General features: G+C 40.8%; 1 protein-coding gene across 1 annotated transcript in view; it reads left to right on the top strand.

The window, feature by feature from the left end:
• TMEM131 (transmembrane protein 131) overlaps positions 1-19,720 on the top strand; it is a 169,588-nt gene that overhangs the window by 149,115 nt on the left and 753 nt on the right. The window contains exons 33-41 of the mRNA XM_075200119.1: positions 1,642-1,769; positions 2,024-2,145; positions 2,293-2,448; positions 4,226-4,388; positions 5,429-5,547; positions 5,664-5,763; positions 6,717-6,820; positions 11,793-11,953; positions 19,387-19,720. The exon at positions 19,387-19,720 is cut by the window's right edge and continues 753 nt beyond it. Of these exons, the coding sequence (XP_075056220.1) occupies positions 1,642-1,769; positions 2,024-2,145; positions 2,293-2,448; positions 4,226-4,388; positions 5,429-5,547; positions 5,664-5,763; positions 6,717-6,820; positions 11,793-11,953; positions 19,387-19,686 (1,353 nt within the window). The 3' untranslated portion in view covers positions 19,687-19,720. The remainder of the gene's footprint in view (positions 1-1,641; positions 1,770-2,023; positions 2,146-2,292; positions 2,449-4,225; positions 4,389-5,428; positions 5,548-5,663; positions 5,764-6,716; positions 6,821-11,792; positions 11,954-19,386) is intronic.

The following is a 19,720-nucleotide window of genomic DNA, read 5'->3' as shown; positions in this document are numbered from 1 at the left end:
ACTCTTGGTTATTCAAAACTGAGGATCTCTCTGAGAGGGGGGGTTAAGTAGAGGAGGAGTGCACAGACTTAACAAGTTAAAGTGACAAGACTCCTGAGCCCACTACTATACCCCCAATGTCTCGCAGTGTCCCCCAATGGAGTCAGAGAAATGGATTTTACGGTGAGTAAATATCATATTTTTTTGTGTATTTAATAAAATGGATGATAATGTTTATGATGACAATCAAATGAAAGAGAAATCTATTAATTTCCATAGTTTTCTCCACCTCATTACATAACGGACTAGGATTTTATTGTCATTTGCAAAATTATTGGTCTTCTGCAAACATAACTGTTTTATGCAAAAAAAGTCTTTATCCAAACTTAGCATAGTAACAATCAGTAATTTCAAATTCATTTTCTTGCGCACGCACAAAAAAATCCAAAGCTGTCTGGGAAAACACCAATAAGATAACTTATTTTAGACGTCTAGCTATGGCACTCATGCTGCTGCTAAATTGCTGTTCAAAATCTGCTGGTCCCGATAAATCTCTTGACTAAATCCCAAATCCTGCTACATACACATTGTGCATTGTCTGTTGGTGGACACACACATCACATTGTTTCCTGACCACAGAATTGCAACCTGAAAATACAGTATTTGATTGGCAAGCTCAACTTATTTACTATAGATGTTTATAAAGCTGGCTGACCGAATGGTTGTATTTGTGTCCATTTTATGGGTTGTGGCATATGTATATAAGGCTTGCATAACTGCAGGTGTCAGAACAAAGACCAATTATAGTCATGTGCTGTTGAACATACCATGGTGCCTAAATGAACACATCCCCTCCCATTTGTCTTTATTGCGAAAGAAACACAAATGATTCTGTAAATCTGGTTTTGTCTATATTACTTTTTTTTTTCGGGTTTCCTACTAAATTTTCCTCTCTCCCTGCAGTATATCTACATCCACTGTGACCATGTTCCTCGTACAATGACAAAGGTTGGGAAGTGTTCACACACACAGACCAATCACTAACAGGTTCCTCCCACAGTCAGTTTTCGAGTAACCTGGCAACAGAAGGAATTGAGTTACAGAGGAAATAAGGAAATACGGGTGGCATAGATACTACCTGATTTTACAGAATAATCTGTCTCTTGTGCCACTAAGTTTTTGCCAACTCAGGAGGGTCTTGCAGATCTACGCACATAGGGCCTGAGTCATTAAGGAGAGTAAAGCATAAAAAAGGAGTAAATTTGAATCTGGGCAAAACCATGTTGCATTGGAGGGGGAGGCATTGGAGGGGGACAGATTTACAGTTGGAGTAGGGCATGTCCTAGATCAACTTTAAATTTCAGTGTAAAAATAAAGTTATCAAGTATTTGTGTGCTAGATTAACAAACAGGCAGTATTTAACTTGTATGCAAAATAATAACTAATTTGCACCCCTTGCATTGTAACATGATTTGTCCTGGAGAGCATTTACTCTCTTTTTTGTCTTACCTTCCTTAATGACTCAGGCCCATAGCTGTTTATAGCAGTGTTGAAATTTTGTGAAACTTGTTGAGGGTTATTTTGCCAAAGTCCTTGTATATTCATACAAATAAGTGTCTCGGTGTTTTAATTTTTTTTCTTTTGTTCGGTTTGTTTATGCAGGAGCCTGAAAAACTAAAGGGAAAACAAATCCTTGCTGAAAAGATAGAGAATGAAATCTGTAAAATTAAAAAGAGTAAGAAAGTGCTTGGCATCAACAAAAAGGAGAATGTAATAGAGGTTAAACCAAGGTGAGTGGAAGAAAATGCTGCTTTACAGTGTATTCATAATCTCCCTGATAAAAGGTTGGGCACTGATGGAAAAGGATTTGTTAGTATTGGGAATCTTTTATTGTGCCCACAGCCCTTTACATGATCGGTCAGCCCTGTTTGAATACGTCTTCCTAGCACACTGCATGTACACTGAAGTGCAGTATAAAATGTTTGCATGGGGAGAACATTATTTGTACTAGATGTTTATACTATAGGTCTGTCTTTATCTCTAGCTCTTTGGAGTTGCCATACACCACCCCGCTGGAAAACAAACAGCATAAAAACTTCTCCAAAATTTCTGTGCAGCACTCTCTAGTGAATGGTTCAAAACCGAGAAACCTTCAGAAAAGTAGAGGTATTTATTTTTTTATTTTAGTTTTGGATGTTTGATGCTCTGGCCATTTGTCACTAACAGCCCTGTGGTTTCTCTAAAGCTCCTATAACTGATAACTATGCAATGGCAGCCTCTCACACAAGCATGGCATGTTAATGTCTTGTACAGGTACCAAAAGTAAGTTAGTGGAGAACAGGCAGTCAATGCTGTCGAAACTTCTTCCTAGTCGTACTGGTCAGGAACTAGGCAACACCAGCAGTTCAGAAGGAGAGAAAGATTCCCCACCGCCAGAGTGGGACTCTGTGCCAATTCACAAAGGCAGTTGTGAGTATGCACTTTCACTGCTTGGACCTTAGATATTCAGCTTACAGCATAATAAAATTTCAAATATTATAAATGTAATGTGTAGGTTGCTACAATATTCTGCAGCTCAGTACATACTATATAAAATACAAAATGCATAAAAATAGTACATAAGACATTCTAATACAGCAAGCATAGAAAAAAACATATAGCTTTATAGGGGCCAATTATGAAACAAATGAGAAAGTAGGAGGACCTTGCTCTTTAGAGATTACAGTCTATGAGGGGTGGGCAAGACTGTGAATAAGTGTGGGTGCCGACACATGCATGATGGACCAGTAAGAAAGGTATCAGATGGGAGAGAGTGGCAGGCTTTGGTAAAAAGGATCAGTTTTCAAGGAGCATTTAAAAGTTTGAAGGCTGTGGATCACCTCATTGGGCATTGTAGAGAGTTGCAGAAGTGTGGCGATGTTGTCGTGGTAGGAGAGGAGGAGGAGGTAATCAGTGGGGAGCTGAGGCACAGGTCAGATTGGAGAAGGTGAGAGGAAGTGCATAAGGAGATTAGATGGAAAAGTGGGAGGTGTGGGGCTTTGTAGGGGATGGAGTTTCAATTTGATTCTATAATGAATAGGGAGCCGGTGTAGGGTGTGGAAGAGAAATGTTAGAAGAAATTAATTTTTGCTATGACATTGAGGATAGATTTAAACGAGTTGATCCAGGTGTGAGGCATGCCAGACAGGAGGAGGTGTCAGTAGTCCAGGTGAGAGTTAATGTTGTCAGTGATTAGCGTTTTTGTTGCTGGTAAGCAAGAGGTGTATCCTGACAATATTATGAAAGTAGAGGTCTCTTGCCTGGTAGAGAATCTGGTTGTGGGGAGGACTTGAGGGTGACTTAAGCAGCGGATTTGAGGTACTGAAGATAGTGTGCTTGTGGTGACCATGAGAGAGATGTTGGAGGAGGTGTATGGATGCTAGAAAAGGGAACCAATGAGTTCTATTTCGGACACGATTAGCTTTAGATAGTGTTGGAAACATTTGAGAGTAAATGGCAGAGAGGTGGAAACATATGAGAGAGGTTCAGGGGTCAAGGTAGATTTCGGTGTCATCAGTCTTCAGTAGTCCAAACAGACAATTAGTCCACAGAGGGAGGAAGTGTACAGTGAGACAAGCAGAGGACTGAGCCTTGTTGGGACCCCCACAGGTAGTTTACAAGAATTAATCATGGTTAGATGTGCAGCATGATTTATTCCAGTGAATCTGTAGCTCTATCTATTGCCTGCCCACCAGTGTTTGTAGTTGTCTTGTTGAGCATGATGAAACCTGTATATTAACCTCTGGAGATAGTACCGCTGGTTGCTGTCTTTCATCTCTAGTACAGGGGCTTGTTGATGGTTTTGTATTACATGCTGTAATTTGCATGGAAGTGAATGCTTTTTATTTATTTATCCCTTTTATTTCCTTAATCTGTCAGGTTACTGGAACTGTTCATTTTTCACCTTAGTTTCTATTTCAAACACTTTCCGCTTTAAATGAATGTTTGAAAAACATAAATGGAACTTTCATTCATATATCAAACCCCTTAGATAATGGAGTTTATGAAAATATCACTTGGATGAATTATTCAGTTTTTCAATTATTCACAAACACCATGGAAATTAACGATGTGCACAAAATCTGTAAAAAGTCTCATCTTTAGAAAACACTCTAGTTTGAGGCAGAGACTTTGTTTAGTGCAAATGGATGCTTTTTAACACGTTGCAGTTTAGTGCATACTGATCCTTTTTGTAATGTTTTTACAGCCGCAGACAGCCTTTACAAATTGTCTGTGCAAACACATAATGCTGATGACTTCTTAAAACAACGGCAAATTTCACCAGCTCCTACCTCACCCTCGCCGCCTCCAACATTGAGCTATGGGCTAAGAAGCAGCTACAGCAGCATTGTGAACAGCACAACCAATGCGTAAGTATGATGACCATAAGCTCCAGTATCATCTCTAGATCTTACATTAAGAACAGTGTTATTGTCCTGCGTATTGCTAAGACGTCACTTCTAGAAAACCCGTTTTAGAAATTCTGGAGTGGATGGCATGTATCGTCTGCAGCTGTACATAAAAATTACATTCATAAGGAAAATCAAACCTAACAATTGCTGCAGATACAGAATTGTTTTCCTTGCTACCAAAGAGGTCCAAAATTAATTATAAATGGGCCCAAATCAATTGTTTTGCCAAAATTGTATTCATAAGAAAATGATTTGGGCTCACTGTGAACCACCCAATGGTGTAGTGAATACCTATTTATGAAGACCTAGGTAGTGAGACCTATTTAGTAGATGTTGTTGACTCTCCAGTTCTGAGTTCTTGTGGGAACGCTGTCCAACTATGTCATTACACAATGGTTCCCTGATTACTTGTATTTCCCTCTTTGCAACTATTATGGAAGTAATGATAATTGTCCTTTGCCTGCCTAGTATATTGGGGGTAACAGTGTGGACCCCAGAGCCCCTGGTTCCTTGTGTGATTTTCTAATGCTGCTACCCCACTGAGACTACTGAAAAGTGCTAATCGGCGATGAATCAAACACTTACACATTAGCCTAATCTGTAGCTACATCTTTTCTCAAATGGTCTGCAACAAAGGGTGGAGGAAAGTAAGTGGATTAAAGTCCCATATACAAGGACATTTTACATTGTGTAAAAATAGGACCAATCTGTTTTAACAGATGGGGGGAATTGAATTCCCCCCGAAGTACCGATACGTAAAAACGATTACAGTTATTGCGGTAATATTAACCCGGCTTTCTGCTCGACACTCAGGGAGTGTTGAGCAAAAAGCCGGTGTTAAAACTACGTAATAACGGTAATAATGCCAATTGAATTCTCCCCATATAGTAACAGATAAGTTTACAAACTTTGTGAAACCAGTGTGCATAGTATTTGGGGAGCGAACCTGATTTGGAAATTAGATTTTATACTAAGTAACAAAGAATCTTTCATTGTAGTGAATTGAGAAGTAATTCAGCTGTCACCAAACATAAGCTGACTAAAGCATCCTCTCTACCTGGAAGGAATGGCAATCCTACTTTTGCTGCTGTAGCTGCAGGATATGACAAGAATCCAGGTAATGTACCACACTATTCCACTGTCATTGTGACAGCATCACAACTACACTATACTATGTCTCATACTGGTGTACTTTCCTTTCCTCAGTGTTCTGTTTTTGTTTTTTATAAGCAGGTGGCAGTGGATTATCAAAATTGTCTGTTGCTAAAAGTGGCATGCTTGGCAGCCTCAGTATGTCGCATAACCCTTCCATTGATAGCGATACCTCTGAAAGGTAAGAATAAATGAATCATGTATTTTGGACATTTCTAGGTTTATATTCTAGCAGTCTGCATATAGTAGCAATACTTACCTCTAGTAAAGGTGTTGTCCTACAAACTGTTTCCACATTCTGTACTGACAAAATACCTGAATTCTAATGCAACTCAAAATATCCCCCTGTACTTGTGATTGCAGGGGTGCTAGGGCCACAGTGTCTGACATATTTAGATTTAAATCCTTTGTCTGGTTTTGATAGTATAAGTAGTTTATACTGTAGAGCATAGAAAATGTTATACTATATTACATAGGATAGCATATTTAATATTTGGAGCATAAATCATATTAACCAGTTGCAGAATAGATGGTAGATAATGGATTTACTGAGGTATCACATTCTGTTGGGTTATCCTTCATAACTAAGTTCACACTATATAGAACAGGACTAGTGGATCAGTAGCCATTGAAATATCATATACGTTTTAAAGACTGTTGTTATCTTGTCTGCATGAGAGCTGTGTAATTCTGAAGTAGAATTCAGAAAGCCACTAGGTAGGTTCTTTGATTGCAATGTGAAATTGGGACACTAAACACCTTAGACTGGTTTAAGCGAACAGAACTCAAGCTCTCAACTCAGACAATAAAAATATGTCTAGTTCATTCTGCATATTTGACAACTGCCCCTAAATTTGCATCCATGGGTTTGCTTTAATGCTATGCTTACATTTACTCTGTTGTAAACGGTAGACTCTCTCTTTAATTTCATTAACACAGCATAGGACTAGATCATCTAACATTACATCCAGTGTATATATAATTTGTGAATGTAGGCAATTGAGATAGTGGGGACAAGCTGCTTGTTAAGCCACATTGTATTAGTAATAAACCGTGCTAACCTGATTGCTAAACAAATGAAACCATTTGCTTATACTTGTGAGTATACTCATTGTACACTTGTTTGACATTTAGCTCTGGCCTGTGGAGCCCGATCACTGGTCCCAACAGTCCTGATTATGTTCCACTCAATTCATTCTCCACCTTCGGATCCAGCAATTCCTTCAATTTAACAGGAGGTTAGTGCTTGAATTACTGTAAAATGCTAAATTAGTTCGATTTTAAATAAGATACAGAGGTTTGCCTAAAATTTACCAGCTCGTTTGCATGGATATAGATACCAAATAGTTGTGATGGAATTGTAAGACCCAGGGACAAGGGCATACATTTTAGTTTTTCTTTTTTGTGTTGTATTACATTCCTATGCAGAAATCCTTATAGTGGGCAGAAAAAGTGGGGAATGGTTCTTTGTGTAGGTTTGGGATGTGTGTTCTGTGTGACATTCCTGCATGGTGGATCAGCTCCCCATGCCTGAACATGGCCACCCGCGGCTTTGAAGGAAGACACAATGAGGAAAATTGGTTTCCATAGCATCCCAATTGCTGGAGCCCTGTTACTACATTGTTACATAGCAGCTTCCCGTAATCCAAACTAGATGATTTCCCAGCAACGTGGTTACATTGAACAATGGATTTGGAGCCCCAGCTCCCGCACTATTTTTATGTGCAGCTCAGGCTGTAATAAAGTCTCAAATGAAATTTTTTTCCTGAATTACTTAAACAAAAACACATACCCTGATTACTAATATTGTTAATGAAGAGATTTAAGTAAGTGAGAGCAGCTGCCAAAAGAGACTGTGCAGTCTCTAACTGCAAAATTGTGCAAAAAGAAAAAACTGTCTGTGCTGACACCTATGATAGAGGAATGTTATCCCAGAATTGTATAAAATATGTTTATTAAAAAGTTACATATAGTTAATCATGGTAAACACACTATATCAGCTGGCATAAAACACTCGACATCAATAGTTTCACATTCTTTTACAAATTAGGTCAGTGTTTCCCAAACCCAGTCCTCATGGACCACTAACGGGGCAAGTTTTCCAGGTCACAAGTGAAATAATTAGTGCAACATGTGGATCTTTCAAAATGTGTCAGTCAGTAATGAATATACCTGTGCAACTGGAAAGAGATATAGAAAACAAGCACTGTTAGGGGTCCCTGAGGACTGGCTTTAGGAAACACTGAATTAGGTTTTAGCTTGAAACTTTAGATCAGATTTTGCCTCATCGTTAGCAGTAATGTTTTAGCTCATTGGAATTGACACACAATAAGAAGACTATCGTTGATTATAGAGGTTTTTATTGCAGGCTTAGTTCTTCATACATATGTGTGTTTAAAAGGATCTCGTTGCAATGTCCACCCGTCTCCTGTACATTTGCTCTCTGAATTTCAACTTTAGTTAGAGAAAGGGACATGAAGGTCATTGTGTAGAACAGTATTAAAGAGAATATCCATATTCATAATATTGTTTTTTGCACATGAAAAAGCAGATAAATATTTAATATGTAATGCTCAGTGCACATTTACCAGATCACTTTAAAGAATGAATTAAGTATAACCAAAGTGGACCGTCAGAATATCTGCAAACCCTGGAAAAATATGGCTGGTATCTGCCAGAAAAAAATGCATTTTAGAATTAATTTCTAATGATTCTATTCTACTCCTTCTGATGAAAGTGCAGAAGAGCACTGAAACGCGTTAAGCCTTTCTCACATACTTCACCCAGTTTGCATAAAAAACTTCATGAACTTTGCATCATTTCTATTGGCTGCAGAGATGGGGTAGCATCAAGCAGACGAACACTCATTAGCAGTTCTAGAGCCAAACGCTGCTCCTAGGGGATTTAGCCTGATTGCTCATGCAGACATATATGTAGTGGGTGAGTTCCTGTCTTGCATTATGTGATACACAAATCCTAAGAGGGAGGTTGTAAAAGCAATCTTGTCTCATCATAACTTGCCCACACAATGGCAGCATCTACAAGGCAGTTTGCGTCATGCTTTTGGAGTGATAGAACCTCAGACTATGTCTAAAGAACCCTGCTGGCTGCTATTTTGACCTGTCAAAATCGCCTCCTGGACACAGTTGAGGAAATTAATGTGGTTGTCTGTGCTAAGACTTGCAGATAATCTGTGGATACATTGCAAAGCTAGCCCTTCATGTGATAGATATATGGCTATTACACAAGCCTCCCAACTACAAAGGTATGATGATCGCCCAGAGAATAGGTTTCAGAGAAGCAACATCCACTGGGCAGGTGTGCCAGAGAGTGTAGGAAGAAAGAACAAAACATTGGTTAATCTCATTTGATAGAATTATATTCTGTTCCAGTTTTGTGGTGAAAAAATGACCCATAGGGTCACCCACCAAGCCACCTCTGCCAAAATATTTTCAATGCAAAGCTATTAAACTTCCTCGACTGTGGCACTATACTTCACCTGGCAAGTGGAAAAGACTCTTTAAGACATGAAAAATCCAGGTATATGGAGACAAGAATTCTTGTTGGACCCCCAGAAGCAGCACACTCTTCCAGCTGGTTAAATGGAAAATTGGGGAACTACATCTCCCCTATGCCATGCTGTCTAAGATGAAAGTTATTAAGACAAAGGTGCATTTCTTTTCATTCATCTGGTGAAGCAATCACTGGATTGAAAACAAGTTTCCCCCTATATCACCCAGGTCTCAAAATACAGTTTTCAGTATTGACATTATATTCTCAGAATATGTACAGTGTTTCACCTTGCACATAATCCCTAATCACAGTGAGTACTGTGGCAGATGTGTTCCACGTACACTCCTGAACACTGCTCGACCTGTGCTTTGGCTTCCTATAAATGCAACATGGTGTATTATATCTGCTTGGTCCATAGTGTATTGAAGACAATACCGCACACAACTCTTGTGGTGATGTTTTGGAATTTACTTAATTCTGTGGAAGCAGTTTCCGATTTTACATTATATTTTTGATTTGATGTCATCTTCCAACTGAATCCGCTATCAAAAGCACTGGCACTCTGTTATCATAATATGTTCAGTGGTTCACCTTAGTCCCAGAACTGTGAATAGCATCTCCTGGTGATGTGTTGCAACCTGCATGCATGTAGAGAGGTTGAAACTTGCCCAATACAGATTGATTCACTTCAAGACATGTTTCTGAATCCAGTCTTTTCCCTGTCACTTTTATCTACATGCAAGCAAGGTATGGTAATTTAAATTCATATTGAGCTGTGTTATGATTTACATTTTATTTGCCAAAGAAGTTATCTTCCCCATATTCAACTTGGGGTGTGCCAGAGAGAAACTCACATTTTCTCATTTTCTGTCTTTTAAAAATGACAATTTATTCTTTGTTAATTTTAACATTTTTCTATCTCGGATTCCAATTAATGTGCAAATTCTACATCTATATGAGCCACGTGTACTGCTCACTGTAAACATTTATTGCACAGGGGAAAGTGAATGCAGGGTTATGTCGTCTTTCCCACGTGACAGGATGTTATTTGTTTACATTAAATTCATGTGTTTGTGTGATACTGCCTGTTAGGTCTACTACAGTCATTTTGAATAACTATGAATGAATGTGTCACCTAGGGATTAAAATCTCTCTTGCATCGCAGGAGGGCCAATTACAGAGAACTGTCTGATTTGAAGTCTGCCCATTAAGTGGAAGGTGGAGGAATTATTACATTTAACTATACATATTCAAGGAGTGATAGAAGTGGATTGGTTTCCTAATAGTACAATTAGAGGGAGATTATTTTACTAAGAAATATACTCCTAAAAGACCAAGAATCGTCAGTTCCAGAGGCAATGCTTAAAGGTATAAATAAGTCCACGATCCGGTCATTAAATGGAACTACCAGGTATAGTCTCTGAACAATACCTGACACAAAATGCCGATATCCGGCTTCCTATAAATGATGATACACTCAGTTAAGGGATGTACTTGGGCAATGTTGTGAAGTCCTCCAACAGTTTCAACAAGTGTGTCCAAGTAGTCCTTATTCCCATAAAGCCGGGATCTGCTCGAGTTAGAGACTGAGTAATAACGGAAATAACAGTTCCTCCGTGTCCTGTCCGATGTTCGCGCATGCACAGTAGAAATTAGACACTCTGCCGGCTGTTTGCTGATTCTGCTTAACTGACAGGCGGGCACGCTCGTGTGGAGTGTTAATGAATGTAGAAAATAGTTCCTGCTCATAAGAGTTGTGGAACCTACGCATTTCACCCGACACGGCTTTCTCAGGGATAATCAAATAATGCAGTGAAAATGAATCCAAGGAACACCATAAAGTTCTTTTATAAAGGGTATGAATTCACTTAATTGGTTCCATTTAAAGACTGCCCTCAATCCAATTAGTAAACCCAGCACAATAGCTAGAGGAAAGAGTCCATAATAAGATGATGTCCTTCATCCTTGGTGGTCATATTGCCGTAGCCTACACCCTAGTTGGATAATATAATCCACATTTCCATAATTAAACATACCGCATTATGTAAATCACTGTAATATATGCACAAAGGACAAATAAAATAAGTGCAAAATGAATCTTAATAAAAATAGAAATAGGACACACTTCTAGTATAATGTAGAGAATGAGCTAAGCAGGAAAAGGTGTGGAGATCGAAATCAATATTAAGGCCATTAGGTGAAAGGGTTTTCAGATTAAAATACCATTTTGTTTCTTCTTGTGATATTTTCTTTAAAAAATGTCGTCGTCCCCCCTGCCAAGGTTTGTTCACTTTACATATCCCCGTGAACTTCAACTTAGATGGGTCATGATTGTGAAATTCAAGAAAATGTTCTGGGACACTGTGAGTTTCTAATTGGTTTCTGATGTTCCTTTGATGTTCTGCAATTCTCACACCAAGTTTTCTAATAGTCCTACCCTGTGGTAAACAATTTGTAGGTAATGCTATTAGAAAGCTTTGTGTGAGAATCTATTTTTTTTTTTTTTTTTTTTTTTTTTGCATCTTTAGGGAAGCGCGGTAGTCTCATTTCTTTTATTGTTGAAATATATTGCCCCATATGTTCACCATGTTTAGACACCTTTTATCTGTTGCATGATTCCAATTCACTAATTTGTTTTTCAAACTGTCATTGTGTGTCTTCAAACACTTAAAATATATTTTTCTCTTTTGGTCACAGAGGTTTTTAGCAAACTCTCATATCCCCGAAATACATACTCCAATGAGTCTCAAAAGAAATGGACAGATTTTGAATCAACATCCTCAATCTGGGATTCTCCCGTCATGGATTCTGTGCCTACATGGCCAACCAGCACTGGATCCCCAACCCATGTGACATCTGTGAGTATAGAACGCGACTTTGTAGCCTGTTTCTCAAATATTAGTATTCTTCTTTTTTTTTCTTTTTTTTATAGCAAATTGTTTTCCTTTCCCTACTCCATGGCAGCCCTTACAATGGGTTAATACCCTGATCAGCTTAGTGTAGACAGGAAAAATTCGCCCCACCTGAACCCTATATAAGGTAGCGTCTCCTCTTCCTCAGTGTCTTTTCTTCCTCAGCATGTGTATGACAGGGTAGTGCAGAGTAGCATTTTTTTTTCGTTGGTTTTGTACTAGAGGGTTTACCTGAGGTTTTTGGCTTTCCTCATGAGGCCGGCTGTGTGTGCATTTCTGTGTGGGCTGTTTGGAAGTCAGAAGGCACTGTCTATGGCGTCTGGAGCGGATGTGCGCATAAGGATGTAAGACGCACGAGTAGAGTGCGCATGCGCAGTACGCTGGACAGATTGCCGTGCAGCGCTGACTCCCATTTATCATACCACCTGTCAGGAGGAAGACAGGTGGAAATTGCCCTGATATCAAAGTGTGTCCATAGCAAGGTAACAGACACCTTTCTTAAGCAACTGACACCCATTATATGAGGCTCATTATTGGCTATAGGCGGATGTATACTGCAGGACCTAGCAGCTATCTGGATATAGTGCACTATGGACCAGGAGCCCACCCCAAAAAAGATGGACACTCCAAGGTAAGCCCTTCGAGTGGGTGTTTGTGTACTTTAGAATAGGCTACTTAGTGCCTTTTTTGTTCTATTGTTTACAGTACCTCTGTGGAGCTTGTGCAGGGAAAAAGAACATGTAAAATTAAGAATCGGGTGTGTGCAGCTTGTGATGGCCGATTGCCGAAAGATTGCGTTGAACCATTGTGTGTCATGCACCCATGAAAAAAGAAGAGCCTGACTCCCCAGAACAAAGAGTTCTTTTCATGGATGGTGAAGGCAATGCAGGATTTTCAGGCCCCAGAGCAGGGAGCAAAGAGGGGCAGGACTTAAATAGGTGAAGATATAGAGGACGTGATGCCAGTGCCATTCTCTGAAACATTCAGTTCCCTTCAGGAGTCAGATAGTGAGGCTGAGGTGTTATACTCAAGCATATTAACAAATCACTAGGCTTTGTGGAACCGACATTTCCGGTCAAACCGCAGGATGCACTGTTTTCGGAACACCAAGTGAAATCTTGAGTGTTCCATACCCATAAGGTGATAAAAGACTTGATCTCTAAAGAGTGTGGCAAGCCTTAGACAAAAGTCATCCTAACATGGGGAGACTGAACCACATGTTTCCAGGATGAAGATATGCTGAGATGGTGTTCGGTACCTAAGTTGGATTCAGCCATAGCCATCTTATCCTCATGGACCACTCTCCAGTGGGATGATGGGGGACCATTGAAAGACGCCATGGATAGGAGAATGGAGACTTCCTTCAGGAAATTACACATCTCCTCAGGCATAGCTCTAAAGTCTGGGATAGCCATGGTTTCGGTAGCTAGAGCCCTTAGGTTGTGGGCCAGCACGTTACATACAGATATCGAAGATAGAATAAATAGATTGTACCTTCTAACGTCCTTAGAGGTTATGCAGAAAAGCATTGATTTCTTGTGTGAAGCCTCGTTTGATACGATTGTGTTCTCCTCCAAGAGCATGGCCTCGGCAGTTGTAGCAAGAAGGGCGTTTTGGTTATGTTTATGGGCGGCAGATCACCAGTTTAAAAGCCGTCTGACAACGCTTCCATATGAAGGTAATTTCTTGTTTGGGGACAAACTGGATAATCTGATGCAGAGGCTAGCAAGTGGTAGTGCTAATAGTCTACCACAAGACAGAAAGGGGAGACGTTTCCTCACTTATTCTCCAAGGCAACAGTTTAAAGAAGCCCTTTCCTGTAGGCCTGGGAGACAGTATTCCAGACACCAAAATAATATGGCAAGACAGTCCTTCCGGCCCTTCAGATCACAAAGGGGGAAACAAGGACAGCAAAGGACCCAATGACTATCTGCACATCCAGTCTCCACTAACTCCAGTGGGCGGCAGGATAACACGCTTTGCAGAAATTTGTAATCGGACAACACAAGACAAATGAGTCCAGGGGATATGCCATATAATTTCATACCTGGCCAAAAGGAAACAAATTTGTCCAGTCAAGAAGTCCCTTGTCCTTCTTAGAACAGCAAGCATTGGAGGAAATTCTAAAAGGCCTGGTGAAAAACAAAAGCTGTTGTGGCGGTGCTGACAAATCAGGAAAGCATGTGGTTCTATTCCAAACTGTTCTTCGTCTAGACAGCAGCATCAGGTGCCTTCAGAACGGTACTAGATTTACGAGCTCTCAATTGCTACAAGAAAAACACTTTCGGATGGAGTCTATCAACTCAATCCTCAAGGCGGTAGAAACAAGAGATTTTCTGACGGCGATAGCCATAAAGGATGCATATTTTCATATTCCGATCATAATCCATCACCAGCAATTCCTGAGGTTCTGCATTCAAGGACGCCACTTCCAATTTTCTTGTCTTCCGTTTGGCCATTGACCAGGGCAGTGATGCGAATCACTTCGGGGGCCGCGGCTACATGCTTCGGTCTCCTTCTACAGAGGGGGTGACCAGAGCAGTGATGCGGATTGCTCCGGGGGCCGCGGCTACATGCTTCGGTCTCCTTCTACAGAGGGAATGACCAGAGCAGTGATGCGGATTGCTCCGGGGGCCGCGGCTACATGCGACGGTCTCCTTTATCAGAGGTGATGACAGCGTTGCCAGCTGTCCATGCCCGCTCCTTTCTCAATTCATCAGGAACATGAGGATCTTCTGCGGTGGATAAAAAGGTAGCAGGGGCATGTCACCGTTGAGGGGCTGTCACCAGATTGCTGCCCTCACCAGGTTTTTATAGTGTTGACAGGTGCCATTTTGTTAAGGCAGGACATATTGCAGGCGGTGAAGCAGGGGTTAAGAAACCCCTCCCACCTGCTTTCTCGGGCTATTTAGGCTCCACAACTATTATAGAGCAACTCTCTTGACACACTCACTTCCTTATCTTTCATGATGACCGGGTGGTTCTACACACTTCGTCCTCCCTTCAGCTGAAAGTGGTTTCTAAAGTTCTGCATCATTTAGGAGATTGTTGTTCCTGCATTGCTTCGGGATCTGCACTAAAACAGTCAGTGTTCTGGTCTCCTGTTGGATGTGGTTATAGCTTTGTTGATCTGTGTGTACCATACGTCTTCTGTATTAAAAAATAGATTGTCTTCTAGTGCTGTACGATGCTCGTATGTGTGGCTGGTCAGCCATGAAGCAGACAATAGCCAGATGGATAGCTACTATCAGTCAGGCCTATGTTTTTGAGGGATCTCCAGTTCCTGGAGGTCTCACTGCTCCTTCCACCTGGTCGGTTAGCGCCTCCTGTGCATCACGACATGGATCATCGGTATTCCGTCCACACGTTCACCAGATGTTACCAATTTCAGGTCTTTGCTTCCAAAGACGCAAGTTTTTGCCGTATAGTTTTACATGCTGCTCAGTTTGAGCATTCTCACCCATAGGGGCAGCTTTGGAACGTCCCCATGGTGAGCAGTGTCTCCCAACTCTTTGTGCAAGTAAAAATAAGATTTTTGTACTTGCCGTATAAACTTTCACTTAACACAGTTGGGGGACACTGCGCTCCCACCCTCTTGTTCTGATGGTTCTGTTCTATGTTCTGTTGGTTGTCCTTCGCCCTCTCTTGTGGCTTTGTTAGTTTAATAAACTGATGTTAATGGCCGGAGGAGACATAAAGGGGAGGGGTGCAGGCTAGAAAAGTTTTTAGTGCCTTACTCCACTAAGTGTCCCCCAACTGTGTGGTAAGTGAAAGAGATTTTACAGCAATACAAAAATCTTATTTTTAGCATTTGGCAGTGTATGATTTATATACGCACTGCACTAATCAAAACATCTCTTAATATAATCTTAAAAGGTGCCATAATGCTAACACGTGTGGGAGAAACCCCAAGAGTATTTTCATAATTGGTAACAGGTTCACTTTAACTATGCATGTTTGTTTGAAGTGCATGGAAGCATTTGGTTTAAGTTGTGCAACATTTTTAAGGATAAAAGTCAACTACCTTTGTAGCACAGAAGTGGAGTTTTGTTTAGCTATTGCATTAAATCACTTCTGACACAGGTCAACTTGTAGCTCATCACAGGAGATCACATTGCTTTTGTCCTGCCAGCCTCATGACATACTGTGTACTGCTGTAGTGCTTGAACTCTTCTTCAGTTACAGTCACAAGTTACTGTAATCCCACAGATGGCATCTTATGTACATAGTAAATTCTGTGTAACTCTCCAATGTAGGCAGCTGGTGTCACAATTTCCTCGCCTTACCTTAAGTGCTGTTCTTAGTTATAAAGTGAGTTGCAGCTGGCTTCTCCCCATCTCTATTTTATCTAGACTTCTGGGAACTTCCTTTAGCTTCACTTAGTGGTTTAGTTAGTGTTTAAAATAGAGAAGACCAGTAACCAATTAGTATATATGACTGATCTGCAAAAACTATTAATCATACAGATGCGACTTGACATTAAACTGCACCTGCCCATGCCATTAAAATGTATTTGTGTAGAGACAAGTATATATGCTATCATTTTAATGTCAATTTGGTCACTGGGGTCACGTTTTTATGTCTGTATTTTAATTTTACATTAGTTAAGCCATATGGAATTCTTACTCATACTTGCATCATGCAGAGATATGGAGGTACGCTTCCATCTTCTCACAAGGCATCCAATCACTTACTACATGTTTAATATGCTTTTGAATAGAACGTTCCAAATTATATAGGTTTTCATCTCACTCTAGTCTCTTATAAAGCCGTGAAATAAAGATATTTGACTCTATACTGCATGCAGGTGCATGGAGGTTACATTATTTTGCTAGCAGAAGTCATAATAGGTGGGTTTCAGGAATGTCATTGACATTACTAGAGCCTTAATAAAACATTTAGCATTTTACTCTTGCTCTCTTTGAAAGGGAAATACAGGACATTATTTTCACTGTGTCTCCTGAGTTGACAGTGTGGTATTCAGTTCATCTAGGAGATATATAGTTTTGATATTGAAAGCAATCAGGGGTCTTATGACAGGGCAAAGTAACATGGGTCATTTTTAAAATAGATTAGTATTATTACTACCTTATTTATAGCAACTTATTTAATATTTCTAAATATATGTGTGACTCCACCAATATAGCTTTAATAAACATACATTTCTTACAACAGTATTGACACATAACCTTATTGACACATAACCTTATAACTTGTGTATGGTGGGAAGCAGGGCCGGACTGGGAGTAAAAATCAGCCCTGGCATTTCAAGCATACAGGCCCATCTCTGTTGATGAGCAGGACAAAACCGTGTGCCGCTGTGCAGCAGCGGCGCCGTCAAATTTTGTTGGGGGCGTGGTCAACATGGGGCATTGATACATACATTATAATAAAACATTACATTTATCAGGCCCTCCCCATCATACCACCCCCCCCACCCCAGAAACACATTACAATACCCCCAGCCCACTATGCTTCTGATGCTGCTGACATCCAGCAGGGTGGGAACTTCCTGTAGAGTGAGCAGGGAAGCTATTAGTCTCACAAGATTAATAAATCTCATGAGACTTAGAGCTCGTTGGCTTTCTCTGCAGACTGTGTCCTATCCAGGAACTGGGAGTAGCTATCCGCTCCCTCCTGCTAACCAGAGCTGGATTAAGGCTCGGGGGCCCTAGGCACTTAAGACAGGGAAACTCCTATGATGTAATATGATTATTAGACACACTTTCAACAAATACGCAGGCAATACTGTGAGCACTACTGTTAGGTGCACACAGTTCTGCCTTCACAAGCAGTACAATGTGAAGTAGGACATACCTCCCAACTGTCCTTGCAGTCAGACCAAATCCTGACTAAGCGGGACAGTCACCCACCAAATTCAGGACAGTTGGCAGACTGTCCTGGTCTCTCCTACCTGTCTTGTCATTGTCCGCACTTGTGGCTGCTGGTGTCTTTAGATCAGTTGCTGCTTGTCTGGATCCTGGAATGTTGGAGGCCTTATTAGGAAAAAAAAATGGGTACATGAAATTTAGAAAACTCCAACCAGCACCGGGGTTAAATCAATATAGCACCCACGTTTTAAATTTAGGCCTCACTCCAGCCCCAACATTAAAATAATAGTATTCACATTTGATAAATACATCTATTTCCCTCCAACTAGCCCTGACATTAAATAGTATATACATTTAATAAATATACCCATTTCCCTACAACCAGCCCCAAACATTAAATAGTATTCCCATTTAATAAGTTAACCTATTTCCCTCCCTCCAAACAACCCCAGCAAGAAATTAAATAGCATTTATGTTTAATAAAAATAACCATTTCCCACAACCATCTCAGGCATTAAATAATTCATAATCACATTCAATAAATATACCTCATTTTCCCCAAGCAGCCCCACATTCACTTAATAGCACACATTATAGTCATATACTGTCCCCCACACACATTATAGTCATATACTGTCCCCCACACACATTACAGTCATATACTGTCCCCCACAAACATTACAGTCATATACTGTCCCCCACACACACTGGCCATTTTTATTGTCCTCCTCCTACAGTCATTGCCCCCTGCAGACATTTTCACCTCCCCCCTTCCCCCTGCAGACATTTTCACTCACCCCCCTTCCCCCTGCAGACATTTTCACTCACCCCCCTTCCCCCTGCAGACATTTTCACTCACCCCCCCCTTTCCCATGCATACATTGTCACTCACCCCCCCTTTCCCTTGCATACATTGTCACTCACCCCCCTTTCCCCTGCATACATTGTCACTCACCCCCCCTTTCCCCTGCATACATTGTCACTCACTCCCCCCCCCCCTTCCCCCTGCAGACATCACTTCTCCCGTGCAGTAACTTTTAGTTATTGCCCACCCCAGCCCCCCTCCGTAGTACCTGTCACTATCCCCTGGACGGAATACAAAGAAAAACAGCGCACCAACTTACCCGAAGGCTCCTGGGCGGCTGCGTTGGCGCGATGTAATGTCATCGCGCGGCCGCGCGGAAGTTTAAAAAAAAAAAAAGAAAAGCGAAAATTGCGGGACTGGAAGCACAGGGACCGGACCGGCCCATACAGCCATCGGCCCTTCTGGCAAATGCCAGAAGTGCCAGATGGCCAGTCCGGCCCTGGTGGGAAGCACTACAAATGGGGTGGGGTGTGGATGTTGGTACAGTCACTAGGTTCTTTTTAAAACATTGTCCAGGTGTTTCTCAACTATATTATCTGTTATGCCTAAGAAAAGAAACATTGTTTAGATTAGTTGGGAAGAAAAATGTTTGTTTTGGTAAGTTATTTGTGCACCACTTGAATTAAAAGAAAAAAAAAATATAAAATTGGTTTGTGTTTGATGCAATCTTTTTCTCTTTGTAGTCCATCCTTGGCAACACTGGTAGTCTGTGGTCTACAACCACTCCATTCAGCAGTTCCATATGGTCCAGTAATCCAAATATGAGCCTTCAATACACCACTCCAACAAACCCTCTTTCTGGAATTGATCTGATTGGAGCTGAAAGCACCTGTACCACCTCTAGCTCTCCTTCAGCTTCTGCTTCTCACAGCCCTGAGAGCATGCCAGGACAAACCTATGATCCCTGGAGAATGTGGACCCCAACCATTGGGAGGAGAAGTTCAGATCCTTGGTCCAACTCAAATTACCCACATGAGAACTAACAATATAGCTAAAACAATTCAATGGTAATAGGAG

The sequence above is a fragment of the Mixophyes fleayi genome, chromosome 2 (assembly GCF_038048845.1).
Source record: "Mixophyes fleayi isolate aMixFle1 chromosome 2, aMixFle1.hap1, whole genome shotgun sequence".
NCBI lineage: Eukaryota > Metazoa > Chordata > Amphibia > Anura > Limnodynastidae > Mixophyes > Mixophyes fleayi.
This window is presented reverse-complemented; position numbering and strand designations above follow the sequence as displayed.